This window comes from Danio rerio, chromosome 16, assembly GCF_052040795.2.
Source record: "Danio rerio strain M-AB ecotype USA chromosome 16, GRCz13ab, whole genome shotgun sequence".
NCBI lineage: Eukaryota > Metazoa > Chordata > Actinopteri > Cypriniformes > Danionidae > Danio > Danio rerio.
This window is the reverse complement of record NC_141036.1, coordinates 53,751,525-53,772,907: the sequence shown is the minus strand read 5'-3', so window position 1 is coordinate 53,772,907 and position 21,383 is coordinate 53,751,525. Positions and strand designations below refer to the sequence as shown.

At 33.9% G+C, this 21,383-nt stretch overlaps 1 protein-coding gene across 2 annotated transcripts in view; it reads left to right on the top strand.

The window, feature by feature from the left end:
* csmd3a (CUB and Sushi multiple domains 3a) overlaps window positions 1-21,383 on the top strand; it is a 647,261-nt gene that overhangs the window by 195,393 nt on the left and 430,485 nt on the right. For both annotated transcript variants that reach the window (XM_087287879.1, XM_087287878.1), the window contains exons 11-14: window positions 2,208-2,311; window positions 11,071-11,183; window positions 11,290-11,472; window positions 18,928-19,254. In XM_087287879.1, the coding sequence (XP_087144005.1) occupies window positions 2,208-2,311; window positions 11,071-11,183; window positions 11,290-11,472; window positions 18,928-19,254 (727 nt within the window). The remainder of the gene's footprint in view (window positions 1-2,207; window positions 2,312-11,070; window positions 11,184-11,289; window positions 11,473-18,927; window positions 19,255-21,383) is intronic.

Here is a 21,383-nt window from a genome sequence, read left to right as displayed (position 1 = left end):
AGGTTCGTCTTTAAACACTGAAAGAGTACTGATGACGATAGAACCAACTTTGCCATCTGAATAAACAAACAAACACACTGATCGCTCACTTACCAAATCTGTAAAGACAGGACAATCAACACCAACTGGAGTTGCATCTTCATTAAAAGGAGACGAGCGGCAAATCCGGATTTCGCCATTTCCAAATGAGAAAAGCTCTCGGGTAAACAATGTTCCTTAGATGTGTATTTTTGTCGACTGTCGCGTGCACTGTAATCCACACGTGAGTCCAGCTGCGCTCTCATAGCGGGAAAATTAAAACAAAACTTTCATTGCAGCAAATAATAAAAGCAACATTGACGACCTGTAGTGTGTATGTGGTGTCTCTCCCTGCCTTCGGAACACTGTAACAGATACAAACCGTCTTCCAAGCTATTATGCATATTAATGAAGTTGCACCAAATACACAATTGAGTCAAGTCTTTCTCATGAATGAATGCAGCACACTCAGAGACGTCAGGAAGTACTCCCAGGTAAAGACAGCCAGTCTACGCGCTGGAATACACGTAAGGACCTAATCGGCGTGATGCAGCTTAAAAAATTTGTTTCAAATAGCAAGAACGATTTTTTTTCACTTTTTTCTGAAATATATGTCCTAATAGTGTTTTTAGCAGCGTGGGACACATATATAACAGTCAACAGTTAAAAAAAAAGTGTTTTAGTATTTCATGACCCTTTAACATTCTAAAACGACAAAATATAATGCATTTTACATCCAGTAAAAAGCGCTGCTCCTGCACTTATTTCCTCTGTTTGTGGACAAACTGCTTGCGAGCTCTTAAATATATGTTGCTGGCATGCATTCTCTCCTTTCTCAAATATGCATTGCTCACGCACAAATTTTCTTGTCAGTAAAATAACGCCACATGTGCGTACATTCATCTCATGAATGTACTGTCTTCTGCCATTTTCATCTGTTGGCAACTTTCATCTATTGGCTACTGCGAACCGGGCAGAGCCAATAGCCTCTACCTCGAGCTCAGAGCCTCATTCCATGATTAAAATAAAAAGATCCAATAGCCAGAGGGAGATTAATGACAACACGCGTATGTTCACTAAACTCAAAGAGGAAATATAACTTACTTGCAGTATTTTTTTGTTTGTTAATGTCTTGCGGGCGAAAAGTTTGTTGTAATGCAACCGTTACTAAACATCATACGAGTAAAATATTGATTATATATATTATTTATATTATTTAAAAAATATATTATTTACTTTATATAATATTTTATTATTTTAATTTGTATTATTATTTTTTCATTATTTTATTTTATTTTTTATTTTATTTAAATTTATGTATATTTTTCATTTTATTTTATTTTATAATTTATTATTTTAATTTTTACTTTTTTATTTTATTTTCATTTTTAAATTTATTTTATTTTATTTTATTTGCTACAGAACAAACCACTGTCCTCCAATAAAGGATTCAATGAAAAGTTTCTAAGATTTATTTCAAGTAATAATCCTTCAGCGTTAATAAAAATATGAACCCCTGAGACACTGAAGTGGCAGACGTTCTCAGAATCAGCCATATATACAGCATGTGCCTGTTTTATTCCTCAGTGTGCATCAAACGTGCCAGAAGGCCAGTTTTCATGGTGTCTAACAAAAAGTGCGCAGCGGCGGCTCCATGCAAGTGCTCTGCGGGGGGTGATTATGCAAACAGCACGTTCTTAATGTACAAGTGAGCGTCGGAGATAACACCACACTCCAATGTTTACTTTTGCGTTTGAGCCGCTGATTGAAAGCACTCTTGGAAATTTGTTTTACCCTCAACATCGGTTGGCCTGTGCAAATGATTTGTTGGATAATTGATGCGTTGCCCCTGCTGAATTTTTCCGGTTATGGCAACGTGCTTCAATCGGGGCCGCAAGAGGGTTCGCAAAACAAAATGGCCTGAAATATACTGGGAAACATATGCCGCAGTCGAGTCCTGGCCCCGGTGAGCTCATGAATATCATATTTATTGAAAATACTGTGTGCCGTTTATATCTGAAGCGTCTAGTGCTGAGAAACTTAATTAAGACTGAGACTCTGAGAAACACAGCATATGGAGAAATCCCATTGGTTAAGGTGCTTCATTGATTCGAGTGGGGTTCCTCTTAAAAAAAAATAAATAAATAAATAAAAATCTGCTGATTTTGTCTATTTTTTTTCCATTGCAGGTTATTCAAATCAATTTCGAAGAGTTCGACTTGGAACTCGGATATGATACATTGACTGTCGGAGACGGCGGAGAAGTTGGAGACTCCAAAACAATCATACAAGTGTAAGATTAATAGTTATGTTGTACTTTATATTACAGTGTAAAACCTGATAAATAAAGTTACCACAAGCTGTTTAAGTTTAAAACAATATGGTGATCTACTCTTATCTTCATCTGTATATTATATATTATATTATTAGCCTCCCCCTGTTATTTTTCCTCAATTTGTTTAATGGAGGGCAGATTTTATCAACACATTTCTAATCATAATATATTTATTAATTAATTTCTATTAACTGATTTATTTTATCTTTGCCATAATGACAGTAAATAATATTTGACTAGATATTTTTCAAGACACTTCTATACAGCTTAAAGTGGCATTTAAAGGCTTGACTAGGTTAATTAGGTTAACCTCAGCACCACAACGCAGACGCACTGTGGCACTGTATTTCCAAATGTCAATGTTTATGAATAGATTACATAAAAAATAACATGAGAAATCTTCACAAACTGAACATCAATTTAAAGCTACAACCCTCAAACAGCAAGTTATTAGGCAAGTTATTGTATAACGATGGTTTGTTCTGTAGACTATCGAAAAAAAAATATAGCTTAAAGGCGCTAATAATTTTGACCTTAAAATAAATAAATAAAAAAGGAAAAACGGCTTTTATTCTAGCTGAAATAAAACAAATAAGACTTTTTCAGAAAAAAAAACTGTATTAGACATACTGTGAAAATTGTCTTCCTCTGTTAAACATTATTTGAAAAATATATAAAAAAGAAAGAAAGAAAATTCAAAGGGGGGCTATTAATTCTGACTTCAACTGTATATATGCATGCTTATATCATGTGTTTTTTCTTTTCTACTTTTAATTGCATCGCAAAAACTTGTCCTCTGCAGTTTGCCATTGTTTTCTAGATAAAATATCGGTAACACTTTACAATAAGGTTCATTAGTTAATGCATTTACTAACATAAACTAATCATGAACAACACATGTACAGCATTTATTAATCATAATTAAACATTTATTAATGCATTATTAACATCTAAGTCCATGCATGTTAACCTTAGTTAATGCACCATGAGTTAACATGAACTAACAATGAACAACTGTTTTTTCATTAACTAACATTTATTAACATGAATAAATAGTAAATGTATTGTGCATTGTTTGTTCAAGTTAGTAAATGCATTAACTAACATTAACTAATGAATCTTATTGTAAAGTGTGACCAAAATATCTGAGCATTCTTAAAGATGTTTAATTAAGCAGCCGTTTCTTTCTGTGAGATTTATTTACTTGAAAAACGCATTTACTTACATATGCATTCAAATAGACCTTGAATTTTCCTTACAGGTGTACTATTTGTTGGTAAACCTCACTTCATTTTATCACATTTATGCTTGAAATAAGAACTATTTGCTAGTGGAGTGCAAAAAATGATTAATTTTTATTTTTTTTTAATTATTGTCAAGGTCTTAATATCTTGCACATGGATTTCTCAAATATGTTGGCATTTTGGGGATGTTTTAATATTTTAACTAGAAAATATTTATTCAATCAGCTTTGCATCAGCCAACTACAAGTTTTTTTTTTTTTAAGAAGCCATAATGTCATGTAATTTTAATAATTTTTTAATCACTTTTTGGAGGTTTAAGCCATATTTTAATTTTAGATTAACATTTATCACGTGTTACTGAACTGTTAGGAAGCCATTCACACTATATATTGTGAAATAGAATCATTTTAAAACTAAAAAAAAGCTAAATTATGTGCTAAAGTTTGACATGTTGTGACATCTATTTGCATATTAACGATTTTAGTTTTTAAAAGGACAAGGAATATCCAGTTTCTCTGCTAAAGTTGCGATGTATTGCATCATTATATCAATTAGTAGAATTTTTTATCTTGTTTTCAGTTAAAATATTCAAGTATCTTTAAACCAAGATGCATTCACTTTAGAAAGAAAACATGGAGAGATTATTAATAAGATCTAAGACATAAATCTTGAATTTAGTATATTTTTCCTTTTCCTATATCCAAATTGTGTCAAACTCACTGAGTTTATTATATTTATGCTTATTATAAGAACTATTCTCCAACAAAGCAAGGACAAATAATCCCTATTCAAGGTCTTATCTTATGAAATGATGTTTCGCATGTATATTCAATTCCTTTATCAATATTTGGACATTTTAATCAGAAAACAAGTCATTTTATTTTTGAATACTTGGTTTTTTTTTTCTTTTAGATTTCTTCTACCAACATGTCTTGTTTTTATATGACCATTTATTGTGCACAAGTGTTAAAATGCAATTTATAATAAATAAAGTTCAAAGCAATTCAAACAAGTTATTTGTGAAATAAAATCATCTTATTTAAAAAAATAAATAAATGAAAATAAGTTGGACATGTTGTGACATTAATTTTGCATGCCTACATATTAACATTTTTTTATCTTTGAAAAAGCAAGGAATATATTAAGTTTCTCTTTTCATGGCAAAACATCATTATATCAATTAGTATCTTTTTTAAATCTTCTTTTTCTAGTTAAAATACTCAAGCATCTGTAAATCAAGATGAAAAATGGTAAATCAAGATATTTTAATTGTATAATTGTTTTCTCGGGGCGAGGCAGTGGCGCAGTAGGTAATGCTGTCGCCTCACAGCAAGAAGGTCGCTGGTTCGAGCCTCGGCTCAGTTGACGTTTCTGTGTGGAGTTTGCATGTTCTCCCTGCGTTCGCATGGGTTTCCTCCGGGTGCTCCGGTTCCCCCCACAGTCCAAAGACATGCAGTATAGGTGAATTGGGTAGGCTAAATTGTCCGTATTGTGTGTGTGAATGTGTGTGTGGATGTTTCCCATAGATGGGTTGCAGCTGGAAGGGCATCCGCTGCGTAAAAACTTGCTGGATAAGTTGGCGGTTCATTCCGCTGTGGCGACCCCGGATTAATAAAGGGACTAAGCAGACAAGAAAATGAATGAATTAATTGTTTTCTCTTTGATTTCTTCTACCAAGAAGCCTTGTTCTTGTTTTATATGACCCTTTATCATGCGCAAGTGTTCAAATATGGTATACAACAAAATCCAAAACAATTCACACATGCGATTTGTGAATTAAATCATTTTAACTCGAACTGACAGAGGAAATGAAGTGCTAATGCTGGACATGTCATAACATGTCACTTTTACATACTACATTCAGATGTTTTATTTTTTTGAAGTAGTAAAATCCATGATCCTCCCCTTAAAATATCCCACTTTAATAGACTCCGGCGGGTGTTTTTATCTGCCGTTTTGTTCAGCTCTGCAGCGGTTATCCGTTTCAAGCCACAAAACCATAAAAACTGCACAGGCTCAAATCCTCTGGCTATATTTTTCCTCCCCACACAAACAAGCTTTTTCCGTGCAGCTTCCCCTCACCAGCTCGTCTCGCAGTCAGCCGTATGTCTCCGGGTATCTTAGGCAGACACACTTTTGGTGACGGTCTGTGCTGCTTTCTGGTGCATTTGCCTGGCGCAGCGCCAACTCAGATCCATTGAGTGCTCACAGAGCGTTCCTCAAGGACAAAAGACTCTCGCTGCCAGAACACTAATACATACTGTAAGGCTCAATTAATGCCTTTCTTTAGGTTTATGCTGGTCAAATTGGTTGGGCACTTTTATGATCATAATGCTTTATTTATGTACTTGTGTAGTAGTACTATGGGGTTATAATTGGGTCCACAATGCATGGTCAGGATGTACTGCACACTGAAAAAAACGACTCATTGGATTTACTAATTTTTGGTAAGTGGTTGCAAACAATTTATACAGGCTGAATTTAAGTGAGGGCGACCCAGTGTAACTATCATTCGACCCCAAAAATCGGCACCATAATGGATATAAGCATTAGAATAATTAATATTAAGGAATATTACACCTGCTCAATGAAAATCAGATGATTCACTACATTAATAAACCTGATATAACCAGCACAATCTCACAGCAATTCGTAACTTTTTAATTTAGTGGCTAATTCGTATGAATTTGTACGATCTAATTCGTACAATTTAGTACGATTTGCTCATCACCCAATGACGGTTGGGGTTAGGGGTGGGGTTAGGTGCCACGCCTCCTTTTTAAAATCATACCATTTCGTACGAATTAGCCACTAAACTGGCAAAACGTAAAATACTTTAGTTTTCTCGTGAGATCAGGCTGGACATAAATTGATCAGAAATCTAAAAAGGGGAGAAAAAGATTGAGCTATCAGTCGAAAATAACACTGGGGTTAAAAGAGTCTTACAGATGAGTGCAATACTTATTTTCTATTCCAAATGCACCGGTATAACAGTGCCATTGTGGTCTGGTGGTCAGCATGTTGTGTTATGACGCTGCCGACCCGAGTTTGAGCCTCACCTGAGTACATTTTATTTATTTATTTATTTATTTATTTATTTATTTATTTATTTATTTATTTATTTATTTATTTATTTATTTTTCATGTTTAGTGTTAAGACATATAATACTGTTTGGGTTACTTTATATAGGTGTACATGTTTTATTTTTAGTTTTTTGTGTGACACCGCTACAAAAGACTGGATATCTACACTATAAAAAGTGAAAACTTAAACAAATTACTTTGACTTGTTACAATTAAATGAATTAAGTTTGACAAACTTAATTTATAACAGTTTTCAGTAATAAATGAAGTTGGTTCTTTTAGGTGTAACATGTTTTAGTAATTTATTTAAGAAAACAAGAATGAAAAAGTATATACAGTACAGTTTAAATTATTCAATATAATATTGTTAATATAATAATTATAGTAAAAATACTTTTTTTACAGTACAAATAATTCCCTTCCCATGTTCAAATAAAAAATAATGCTTTTATTATTTGTTAGTTATTTTTTTTTAGGTATAAAAGGTTTTAATAATTTATTTATGGCAAGTATAACTATTGTTTATTATCAGTAATGAGCAATACTTGTATTTGCCACAAAAATAAAAGTAATATTTTTATATTAACATGGGAAGGGAACTATTTGTACTGTAATAAAAGTATTTTTACTATTATTATTACATTAACAATATTATATTGAATGATTTGAACTGTACTGTATGTATTGTTCCATTTTTGTTTTCTTAAATAAATTAGGCCTACTAAAACATGTTACACCTAAAAGAACTAACTTCATTTATTACTGAAAACTGTCCTACGTTACGTTTGTCTTACTTAAATCATTTAATTGTAACAAGTCAAAGTAATTTGTTTAAGAATTTTGCACAGACTATATATTCAGATATTGCAGGAAAGAGCATTGTGGCTGTATTTACACGGTAGATCTTGATGGTCAATTCCGATTTTGTGACTGTATCCGATTGTTTTTTTTGCTGACCTGCTTTCATCATCATTCAAAAGTGACTCTTATCCGATCGTCTGCATTTACACAGCCCACAGCAAAGGCGCAATGACCAGGAAAAAAAGAGCGGGCGCTGACTTACAGCTGATAATTAAAGAGTGCTTTTTTTTCTCTATTCCTGTATGTAATCTGTTGACAAGCTGTTTTACTATAGTTTATGACAGAAAGGTTCTCATTTGTCCATCTTCTTTTGATATATAGGCTATTTAAAACCTTTAGGCATCTTAATGTAATGTCCATGCTGTAATTTATGCAAGTGATGTAGCTATGCACTAGATTTATATTAGTTTATATTGGTTACGTGGCGGACATTGCACTCTCTCGCTCTCGTTAACATGCTTAAATACCTGTGCTATATGACAATATAAAAGCTGTTTAAGTCCTCGTGTATGAGATTTAAGGTTTGGGACTCTGCTGAAGTCTGCACTGAAATGAAAGTGTCAGACTTGACGTCATTCGCTACGGTTTTTAATGACGCGCGACTCGCATTGACAGGTGAAAATCCGACCTGCTTACACTGCAGACACAAGAACACAGATCCCATTCATATCGGATAAATGTCCACATATGAACAAGGCTTGAATCTGATTTGAGTAAATCAGAATCCTTGTGATTTGTTCCTGCTTACACGTACATGGGCCAAATCCGATTTGTGCCACATGGGAGAACTAAATCGGAATTGAGTCAATTGAACAGTGCAGTGTAAATGCGGCCTGTGATTTTTTAAAGCTACCCTATTTAGCTACCCTTTAATGTTCTAATATTTATGAAGAACATTTCAAGTTCTAAAGCAGCTGTTTCCTTAAAAAAGATGGTGTCATTAGAAACTGAATTGCAAATGACGTTAGTTTATTGAGGTGGGCCGGTCTAAGGCTTGAAACTCCAGGGCTGAAAAGGAGTCCCACTCCAGGCCTGCCACCAGCAGTAGACTCTTATGCTTTAAGAGCCTTTATGACTGAGTGAATCACACCAAGGCAACTCAGGGTGCTGAAATATAACTGGCTAAACTGGAATTGGACGGATTAAAATACCAAAACAAAGACAGACGCTTCAGCATGTAATGCACATTTTCAAAGCAGAATATCTGACTTCATCATAGTTTTTCAGATAAACAAGAATATTCACTTAGTATGTTTCTTAAAGGGCACCTATGGTAAAAAATCTACTTTTCAAGCTGTTTGGACAGACATGTATGTAGGTATAGTGTATAGACCGTCAAATTGGGGTTATATAAACACACACAGGCCTTTTTTTTTTTAATTTACAACATAAAAACGGTGGACCAATTGGAGCGGTTTTCAGACCGACCGCAACTTTACGTAGGAGTGTGGTCCCCCCGCCCACCAATATTGATTGACAGGTACGCGTCACCATATCCTCAGTTTCTTGTTTCACGTCCGCCATTGTCAGAGTACGAGTCAAAGCGATATCACTAAAGGAACACCCTTGCTCTTATTTTAGATGAAAGGCTCATTGGGCTCAATACAAGATCAATATTCTCCATATTATCACTCTAATCGGAATTATTGCTTGTACCTTTTGCTTGGCGCTGTGCATTTCGAAGTTCTGGGCGTGGGTTTCTGTCGGGGTGCACGCGGTGGAGCTTCGGGTTGGTGGCTCGGCGGCCATGGCGCCGTTGTGTTTGCCCTGGTGGAGGCCTGTGTTTGGAGTTCTGGAATGCGTGGCGCGACGATTCGGGACACTTCATGCTTCTGCCGCGCGACTGAGAGTGTCTGGTGTGCCGTGTCTCAGCGCATTCAGTGCCTCAGTCAAAGTTAATTCAGTGTGTGTGGTTATCAGTCTCGGCACTTGAACACCGAGACTATATAAACTATACAAAGACACAAATAATTTGGCAACACTTTACAATAAGGTTCATTAGTTAATGCATTCACTAACATGAACTAATCATGAACATCACATGTACAGCATTTATTAATCATAATTCAACATTTACTAATGCATTATTAACAACCAAGTCCGTGCTTGTTACCATTAGTTAATGCACCATGAGTTAACATGAATTAACAATGAACAACTGTATATTCATTAACTAACATTAACTAACATGAACAAATACTGTAGTAAATGTATTGTTCATTGTTTGTTCATGTTAGTAAATGCATTAATTAACATTAACTAATGAACCTTATTGTAAAGTGTGACCAATAATTTTGTACCTCTGCTCGGTCTGTGTCTGAATCGTACATGTACGGCTGAATGCTGATCCTAGCTTACCTTAGCTTCTCTCTCTGCAAACACAGAGCAGGGGAGCTTTTGGTTCCGCCCCCCTTGTTACATTGGGCGGGAAGCCGAAACTAATTTTCATGTGAAGCAACACACCCCTAAAACAGCAAACTGTGTTAACGCCTCCAACATGACACTTTTTAACACATTATAATAAAAACATCTGAGCTGTGTGTTGAACTGAACCTAAACTGGCACACTCAGAAGAACCATCTTATTAATATTTAATCATAAAAAAGGGGTAAACTAAGTGCCCTTTAAATCTGCCAACATATTATGGTATTTTTATGCTGTAGAAGAACCAACCCGGGCTCATTGTGGAAATGTAGCCCCGCGGACGTTTCTGCGGACCACGATTTACGTCCCGGGAGGTACGTATTCGAGCATTTTTTGTTTTCGCGGATCCGTGAAAGGCCGCTGTGCTTTTTCGCGTCTCGGGCCCCTCTCAGGAGCGCGCGCCGTTCCCGCGCGAAAAGCCGCCGGATCGGCCGACTCGGCCGCCCTCCTCTTCCTCCTCCTCCTCCTCCTTCCCTAAACCAGAGCGACGGTTCGCAAAAGCCGTCCAGAAAAAAAAAAAAAGCAAAAGCCCTCGTCTTCGATTTCGACCGTGTTTTCGGATCCCGCTACGTTCTCGTCCTTATTTTTCGGATTCCGTTTTTCGTCTAACCTGATTTCTGGGGCTTCCGCTCCGCCGACGCAACGCTGTGAGCTAAGCGGACAAACTGATTGCATCGGGAAAGCCCTCCACTCTGAGGCGAGCCGTCGGCCGGCGAGCACGAAGAGCAGGGGCGGAGCGGCGCCACACCGCCGCGCAGAGTTCGCTCGAAAAAAACTAAACGCGGTCTTTACGTACCTCCCGCCACGTAAATCGCGGTCTCCAGAAACGTGCGCGGGGCTACGTTTCCAGAATGAGCTTGGGTTGAGAAGAACACGCATGTAACACCTTTAATTCAATGAATTGTTTTAAAAAAAGTAAACAAATCATTTTTGACTGTGTTCTGTACATACTGTATTGAAGTACAAATGTGGACCTGCTACAAATATGTACCATGTGAAAAGCTAGTGGCTTGTTTTTGTACCTTTATTTGTGAGAGTGTAGTGTTTTTGTGCAGGCGAGAGCTCGCTGACTGTTATTCTCTGTGTTTCCCTCTGCATTGACAGCTTAACAGGCAGTTTCGTCCCCGACCTCATCGTCAGTATGACCCATCAAATGTGGCTGCATTTGCAGTCTGATGAAAGTGTGGGCTCTATTGGCTTTAAGATCAACTATAAAGGTGAGTCTGTTCTCAGTCTGAGCTTCTCTGAGTGCCCACATAAATCACCCTGCCGGCTCAAAAAAAGGCTTTACTGGTGCTTTTTCTCCATGCTCCCGTCTCTCAGAAATTGACAAGGAAAGTTGCGGAGATCCCGGGATCCCTCTGTACGGCCTGCGAGAGGGCGGAGGTTTCTCTAACGGAGACGTGCTGCGCTTTGAATGCCAGTTCGGATTCGAGCTCATCGGCGAACGAATGATTTCCTGCCAGAATAACAATCAGTGGTCTGCTAACATCCCTATCTGTATATGTGAGTGCTCTGCCGACGTCTGTTTCATTATGCATGTTCCTCGAAGGCTAAATGTGCTCTAATCTTTCCGTGCAACGCAAGATATGAGGGGTTTGAGCAAAAAATGTCAAACCATCTGTGAGGTGATGGTGATCTGCAGTGGCAAGCTTTAAAGTAGCACTCTGCCTGTTCTTCTGAAGTGATGGAATAATGCTTGGGTGGAGAAGACGAGGAGTTGAAGATGATGGAGAAAGCATTGTGATAATGTCGTTTTAGCAGGGTTGTTATAGAAAGCTAAAAATAAAAGTATTAAAAATGGAGTGGAAAAAAATGCAGCCCAAGGGGGGAAATATTATTATTTTATCTAGTCAGGACATGTGTTTATTATTTTTTTTAATGTCAGGCCCTTAACCAGCCCATTGAAAAGGGTGATTTTTTTCTCAAAAAGTGGACCTTTTTGCAGTTCGCCTAATTTTTTATTGATATATGAGGTTCAAATACTGTGACATTTTAAGCGCTAATCTTTTATGGATTAGCTTGTCGGATGGTCATCATAACCACATTAAACAAGAATATTTTCTATAATTCTGTAAAAGTGCTTACCAAACTATTTTACCCCAAAGTGTATGTGCATTTAAATAGCAAGTAACTACGGTTTTATAAATAATGTTATTTCCCAAATGATTTTTAACAGAGCAAGGGAATTTTCACAGTATGTCTGATAATATTTTTTTTCTTCTGGAGAAAATCTCATTTGTTTGATTTCGGCTAGAACAAAAGCAGTTTTTAATTTTGTAAAAGCCATTTTAAGGTCAAAACCATTTTTGAGGCCCCTTTAAGCTAAATAATTTTTTGATTGTCTACATTCTTGAAAAATATCTAGTCAAATATTATTTACTGTCATCATGGCAAAGATAAAATAAATCAGCTATTAGAAACTGGTTATTGAAACTATTATGTTTAGAAATCTGTTCAGGGGGGCTTAAAATTCTGACTTTATCTCTATTTAAAGTTAGAATTATTAGCCCGGCTTTGACTTTTTTCTTTTATAAATATTTACCAGATTTTATTTAAGAGAGCAAGAAAATTTTGACAGTATATCTGATAATATTGTTTTCTTCTCGAGAAAGTCTTACTTGATTTATTTCAGCTAGAATAAAAGCAGTTTTTTTTAAACAGTTTTTAAGGTAAAAAATTATTAGCCCCTTTAAGCTAATTATTTTTTTTTTGATAGTCTACAGAACAACCCATCATATACAATAACTTGCCTAATTACCCTAACCTGCATAGTTACCCTAATTAACCTAGCTAAATGTCACTTTAAGTTGTATAGAAGTGTCTTGAAAAATATCAAGTCAAATATTATTTACTGTCATCATGGCAAAGATATATTAAATCAGATAATAGAAATGAGTTATTAAAACTATTATGTTTAGAAATATGTTGAAGAAATCTTCTGTTAAACAGAAATTGGGGAAAAAATAAACAAAGGGGCTGAAAATTCATATATATATGTATGTTGATGTTTTAAAACAACTGTTGTATAAAATACATAAAATACGTTTGCTATAAAAAATAATATGTTAAAATAATTTATAAAATTTACATTTAATTTATATATAAATTAAAAAAGTATTATTAATATTGTTATTATTATTATTATAAAAGAAAAAAAGAAGAAAAATAACAACAATGTAAATAAAATTTTACAAATGTACAAAATTACTTAACATGAAATGTAAAATAAATTAAAATAAATATTAAACTAAAAAAAATTATAATTTTATTAAAGTTCATTCATTCATTTTCTTTTTGGTTTAGTCCCTTTATTAATTAGGGGTCGCCACAGCGGAATGAAACACCAACTTATACAGCATATGTTTTACACAGGTGAAAGGTGCCCTTTCAGCTGCAACCCATCACTGGGAAACATCCATACAGACACTCACACTACAGACAATTTAGCCTATCCAATTCACCTATACCACATGTCTTTGGACTTGTCGGGAACACGGTAGCACCCAGAGGAAACCCAAGCCAACACGAGAAGAACATGCAAACTCCATACAAAAAGGCTAACTGACTCAACTGGGGCTCGAACCAGCAACCTTCTTGCTGTGAGGTGATTGTGCTATCCACTGGGCCACTATACCTATAAATATAGCACATATAGTATATAACTATACTCTAAAACAAATACTTACAATTTCTGTAAAACTATGTCGGAATTATCTTAAAATATAATTTTTCGTTTTGTATTTATTATTATTATTATTTTTAAATGACAGCATGATTTGAATTGTCACAGTGTAAAAATGGCTGTAAAATTTGTGTTTAATGTCCTTTCAGAAAATTGCTAGCGTTTTTTTTTCTTTTATTAATTTATTGTGTATGACAATATCTCAGGACTGAACTAACACATCCCAGAGATCCTTCCTTTTAGTCTGCCTGAGCCATTTTTTCTTCTTTAAAGGTCGTGATTTGATGCGTTTTGTGCTATTTTAGTTGGAAGAAAATTGGTGCATTGGGCAATTTCATTTGTCTTTCCCACAGACTTGTAGCGTTTTAAGTGCTAATGCAACAAAATGAAGAGCAAAGGATGTGCATTAAGTGTGTAATCGATGCTTTATGTATTTCATCATTCTCATGCTGCTACAGAGAATGATGGGAAATGTTGTCCAATTACACAAGCCTGTTGCTTCATTTGAACTGGTTAAGTGAGCAATATTTTCTGGCAAGTGAGATGGCTATTCTTCATTTGTGATTTCTAAATTATTTGGCTAGTGCTCACCGTTAATACCTAATTATGATCAATATGATTTAGATGGTGGAAGAATCCGCCATTTATAATAAAGAGGCGTTTTACTGTTTTTGAGAGGAGGCGTCTTATTCACATTAAAGCTGGATTTTTTTGATTCAAGTTGCAGCTAAACAAACAAACAAATAAACAAACAAATAAATAAATAAATAAATAAATTAATAAATAAATATTAAAACTTTCCAGTGATGTAAACCTGAATTTGTGGTATCGTTACCCTTCAGAAATCATTCTAATATGTAGTTTTTATATAATAAATGCTGTTATATATGAATATTTATTTATTTAGTTAGTTATTTTAATAAATTTATATTTTTATTTTAATACTTTTTTATATTTTATTTATTAATTTTTAAAATCTTTTTTTATTATTTATTTTTATTTTATTTTATTTCTTTATTAACATTTTTATTTAATTTTTAATTAAATGTAATTTTGATTTTATTTTATTATACTTTATTTTAATATATTATTATATTATTTTATTTTATTTTATTTAAGATAATCTTTTAAGTTTTATTTATTTATTCTTTAAAGACAATTAAATACATACTGTAACATTTTTAGTACATAAATAGTTTATATCATTATGCTCAGTGTCACTTTGTTCATCAATTCAGTTCATCTTTGAAAAAAAAAATTTCTCTTTAACAGATGGATATTTATCAGTGACTAGGGCAGCACAATACATCACAAATATTTTGTAATTTCTATATTAGTATATGCAATATACGTATAAACAATGTTTTAATGACTTTGGGCTCTATTTGAACAATCTAAGTACAAATTCTAAAGCGCATGACAAACAAACAATAAGTTCATGTCTGAATCCACTTTTCCTATTTTAAGGGCGGAAAAATACACTCTGCCTATGGTCTAACAAGGGTTGTGCTTACTCTTTTGAGTTCTGGGTGTGTTTTGAGCATAACAAGCATTAAACCAATCAGAATCTCATCTCCCATTCCCTTTAAGAATTGGTTGTGTCATGTGCATTTGCTGTTTACATGGTGGAATTTGTAAGTGGAAATTCCACCATGAAATGATACACACAAAAAAATTATAATAATAATAATTTCCCCAAAGATTTTTGCAAAATATTTCTAAACATAATATTTTTAATCACTCATTTCTAAGAACTGATTTGTTTTATCTTTGCCATGATGACAGTAAATAATATTTTAAGATGTAGTATTCAGCTAAAGGTCAATTCATAATGGAGAGGTGCTTCACTGAAAAGATATGCCTTGTTTACATTAAGGCTGGATTTGTTTAATTAAAGCTGCAGTAAATAATATCAAAATTTTCTGTTTTACATTTGCATATATTAAGAAATGGAACAAATTCCAGTGATGTAAAGCTGAATTTGTAGTATCATTACCCTTCAGAAATCATTCTAATATGCTGATTTCTTAATATGATAAAAGCTGTTATATAATGTTTGTTTTTTTATTTATTTATTTATTTAATTTTAATTTAATTACATTTTTTATTTTTTTTATTTGTAATTTTTTAAAGACAGTTTATTAGACACTAGTGTTCAGCTAAAAGAGTAATTTAAAGCCTTAACTAGGTTAATTAGGCAATGTAACCAGGGAGGAGACACATGTGAGATGTGAGTTGTAGTCAAAATAACAGGCAGATGGTCACAAGGCAGGCAGCAAACAGGATTAAACAAATAAACAAGGCGATGATCAAAAACACGGAAAAACAAGACAAAGGAAAACGCGTTGTAGTGTCACTAAACAGATAACAAGACTCAGCCATGAGTGACTCAAAGTGAGCGGTATACATGTGTGTGTCATTAGTACTTGAGCTGCATCAGCTGTGTGTATGCAATTAGTCAGGATCAGGAACCGGTTGTGTATGTGTGGTGCATGACTGGTTCTTGTAGTCCATTTACCAGCAGATTTGTAGTCCTATGTCAGTGTGAATGTTTTCCAGCGATCTCTGGTGGGTAGATCGCTGGTGATCATGACAGGCAAGTTAGGGTAATTACGCAAATCATTGTATAACAGTGGTTTGTTCTGTAGACAATAAGTCAAAAATATAGCTACTAACATTGACCTAAAAATTATATTTTTTTTAAATCAAAACTTCTTTTATTCTAGCTGAAATAAAACAAATAATATTTTCTTCAGAAGAAAACAATATAGGAAATACTGTGAACTTTTCTTTGCTCTGTTAAATATCATCTTTAACTAACTTTACTTGATATTTTAAGGCACTCTAGAGTTCCAAGTATATTTTTTTGTAGTTGTTTTTGTCATTATACTGTAAATATGATCATCAAACAAGACTTGAAAGGCCCTTCTAGGAAAGTTCTTAAGAGCTCGGAAGTCATAATTACTATGTGAAGTGCATTTAAGTGATCATAACATGGGCATGTCACCAATTCGTGTTGCCATGATGTAATTTTCCTGCCAGTCGCTACTGAGATGAATGGGAAAATGCTAACGTTTAGCTCTCTTCAGGTGCATTAGGCCTCGAGCGCAAAGAAATCGTTTAAGAGCGCAGTTCTCCATCCTCACTATAGCTCATTATGAAGATGAGCGCTGACGACCCTTTGCATCTCTTTGAGTCTGTGAAACACATGTCTAAATGAAATGATGTCAAGAGGTCGGACTAATTAAAACTGTGGTTTGTCGGCGTGTGTAAACAAAAACAACAGCCGCGCTGTTAAATGTGGCTAACAGAAAGGACAGCTGCGCTCTGCCAGATGATGAAATGGTGATTCTCTGGGAGCTCGACGAGTAAACAGTACCGCTGTTCTGCAAACCATTAGCCTTTCAAGAGTTTAAAAATACACAGTCACAAGTACAATTATTTACATTACAATACACTACCCTCAAGAAAATATGTGCTGTTTCATTTACATCAGCAAACCTGCTGTCAAACGTCTGAGTTTAGTTATTGCTTATAACCTTTTATAGGACAGTCATTGAAATGCTTTTGAATGCATTTACATTTACATTTTCTCATTACTTATTCAGCAGACACTTTTTTTATTCAAAGCAACAAATGAAAGAAGCACTTCAATATGTAAATGCCATGACCAGTCTAAATTATTATTTTTTCTTTTGAAATTTGATAGAACTTTCTGTTTTCCATTTGAACATATTTATAAGTATAATACATTTCTTTTACATGAATAGATTTCCATTACTAGCCACTTACCATTTAGTACTTATTGGAAAAAAACTGGGGGTCAGTACAAAACTTTTATTTACATTTTGTTTAAAAAAAATGTACATTTATTTTGTTTATTATTTACACATTCCATTCATTCAATCATTCATTTTCTTGTCGGCTTAGTCCCTTTACTAATCCGGGGTCGCCACAGCGGAATGAACCGCCAACTTATCCAGCAGGATTTTACGCAGTGGATGCCCTTCCAGCCACAACCCATCTCTAGGAAACATCCACACACACATTCACACACACACTCATACACTACAGACATTTTAGCCTACCTGATTCACCTGTACCACATGTCTTTGGACTGTGGGGGAAACCGGAGCACCCAGAGGAAACCCACGCGAACACAGGGAGAACATGCAAACTCCACACAGAAACGCCAACTGAGACGAGGTTCGAACCAGCGACCTTCTTGCTGTGAGGCGACAGCACTATCTACTGTGCCACTGCCTTGCCCACATTCCATTCATTTCATTCATTATTAATACAGCAGACACTTTTATGCAAAGTGACATATGAATTTAAAGAAGCACTTCAATATGCTGATGACACGACAAGTCTAAGTCAAGCCTATATATGTATATATTGTTAGGTCCATAAATATATGGACATCGATACAATTCTAACAGTTTTGCCTCTACACACCAACACAATGGGTTTGAAATAAAACGACCAAGATGTGCTTTAACCAGCCTGATCTCACGAGAAAACGTAAGTATTTTACGTTTTGCCAGTTTAGTGGCTAATTCGTACGAATTCGTACGTGTTCAGTCGTACGAAATGGTACGAATTTAAAAAGGAGGCGTGGCACCTGACCCCACCCCTAACCCCAACCGTCATTGGGGGATAAGCAAATCGTACTAAATTGTATGAATTCATACGAATTAGCCACTAAATGAAAAAGTTACGAATTGCCGTGAGATTGTGTTGGCTTTAACTACAGACTGTCAGCTTTAATTTGAGGGTATTTACATCCAAATCAGGTGAATGGTGTAGGAATTACAAGTTTGCATATGTGCTTCCCACTTGTTAAGGGACCAAAAGTAATTGGACCGAATAATAATCATAAATCAGACTTTCACTTTTTAATACTTGGTTGCAAACGATTGCAGGAAATTACAGTCTGAAGTCTGGAATGCATACCAGTCACAACTGTCTTCAGTTCCTGCTTGTTCTAACGGCATTTCTTGGGGCAAGATAATATAAATCTTATGTAAATACAAGCTTTTATTTTGAATGCGATTAATTTCAATAAGGAATAGTAATATGATAAGGAATAATACCCAATAGTAACCCGCTCTAGACAAAAATAATGTTATATTAAATTATGTTCTTCCTATATACATGTCTCTTCCCAAGGCTTTATAATAAATGTTGCATACGGGTTTGAAGCTAACATACCGGAGCGGTAATATTTTTTATATTGGATGCTTTTAAAATTCACATTGTTCTCCCTCTTTTAGTTCCCTGTATGTCTAACTTCACGGCCGCAATGGGAACAGTTCTGTCTCCGGACTATCCAGAGGGTTATGGGAACAACCTGAACTGCGTCTGGCTGATCATCGCTGAAGTGGGCAGCCGCATCCATCTGGCTTTCAATGACTTCGACCTGGAGCCTCCGTATGACTTCCTGACGGTGAGGGACGGGGATTTGGCGGACGCTGTGGTGCTGGGACGCTTCTCCGGTGCGGAAGTGCCATCTCACCTCACCAGCAATTCCAACATTCTCCAGCTGGAGTTTCAAGCTGATCACTCCATGTCTGGCCGAGGTTTCAACATCACATACAGCAGTGAGTGTTTCTCTTTTATACTAAAATTGTTGTAAAGATTGAGTCTGTGTATGGAATAGAGTGCTAATGTGTGATGTGAACTTTTTTTTTTTTACCATCTTTCCATTGAAATTTGAATCCTTTTAAATATTTCCAAAGTAATGTAGCAAACAGAGCAAGGATGTTTTTTCCTCAGTTTTTCCTATTATAATTATTATTTATTTGGAGAAATTCAATTAATCTGTTAAAATTTTAACCTATATCACAATGTTTTTAAGAAAAAAATAAAATATTTCAGTTTCAGTTAGTTCAAAATCATTTTTATATTTTGAAATATTTATGGTCAATATTATTAGCTCCTATTTTTAAATTATTAGCTATAGAACAAACCACTGTTCTCCAATTACCTTCCTATTTAACCTGGTTAAGTCTACGTTTCACTTTAAGCATAATACTATGTTATGCAAAATAAATAGTAAAATAATAAGTTCTGTGATCATGGCAAAGACTAGAGAAATAATTTATTAGAAATTAGTTATTAAAACTATCATGTTTATTATATGTAAAATATATATTAGTACTACCTTGATTTTCAAAAATAATATTTGACATACATTATTAGTTTCATTCATCAGCTACATTTTCAAAAAAAGGCATTTATTATTACTGTAGTATTTGTTGTTTCATATTTTGCTTTTGATATTCATTTAATATTTATTAATATTTTTTATTATTTGTTATGCTTTCATATTTATATGTAGCCTTCTATATATTTTTAGTTTTTGTTTAATTTATTAGGATACTTTTTTCTGTAATATTATAATATATATTTTTAAAATTGTTTGGGTCAATCTAATTAGCTGTAATTATTAGCTACAGAACAAACCACTGTTGTCCAATCATTTGCTAAGTAACTTAGTTAAGCCTTTAAATTAAATGTTAGGCCTAATATTAATATTATGCAAAATAGCTAGCAAAATGGTAAACCTAAAGACAATTGGTTATTAGATATAAATTATTAAAACTATTATGTTTAATTTATATATAATTATATTATTAATATCTTTATTTTTTAAAATATTATTTGATATAAATTATTAGTTTAAAATGTATCATTATTTTCTAAAAAAAAAAGGTATGTTTTAATTATAACTATAGTATTTGTAGTTTTTATATGTTTTTTATTGTTCATTTAATATTTTTTAATTATATAATTTATAGATAAATATATTTAATTATTTGCTATTGCCATTTGTAATACTTTCATATTTATATGTAGCCTTCATATTTCTATATATATTTTTTATATTTATATATTTATATATTTATATATATTTATATATTTATATATATTTATATATTTTTGTTTAATTAATTAGAATATTTTTTTTCCATTTATTTATTTATTATACATTTTTTAGGGTCAATGTTGTTAGCTGTAATTAATAGCTACAGAACAAATCACTGTTGTCTAATCATTTGCCTAATTAATTTAATGTTAATATTATGCAAAACATCTAGTACAATTGTAAGCTTAAAAACATAGTTATTACAAATTAGTTATTATAACTATCATGTTTAATCTACATGCTTAATTGATATTAATACTATCTTTATTTCCAAAAAATAATATTTGATAAAATGATACATTTTGATAAAATGTATCATTATTTTCTAAAAAATAAAATTATATTCATGTATCATAATATTTTATGTTTTAAATTTTTATTGAATTCTTTTTGGGTATATTTAACTATATATATACTGTAGTTGTCATTGGTATTATTTTCAAATGTTTACGTAGCCTTCATATTTTAATATATTCGTTTTGTATTTAATTTATTTATATTATCTTGGGGCAACATGGTTGCGCAGTGTAGAACTGTCGCCTTACAGCAAGAAGGTCACTGGTTCAATCCCCAGCTGGGCCAGTTGGCATTTCTGTGTGGAGTTTGCATGTTCTCCACTTGTTGGTGTGGGTTTCCTCCGGGTGCTCTGGTTTTGAATGTGCTAAATTGGCCGTAGTGTACGTGTGTGAATAAGAGTGTTTGGGTGTTTTCCAGTGCTGGGTTGCAGCTGGAAAGGCATCCACTGCATAATAACAAATGCTGAATGAGTTGGCGGTTCATTCCACTGTAGCGACCCCTGAT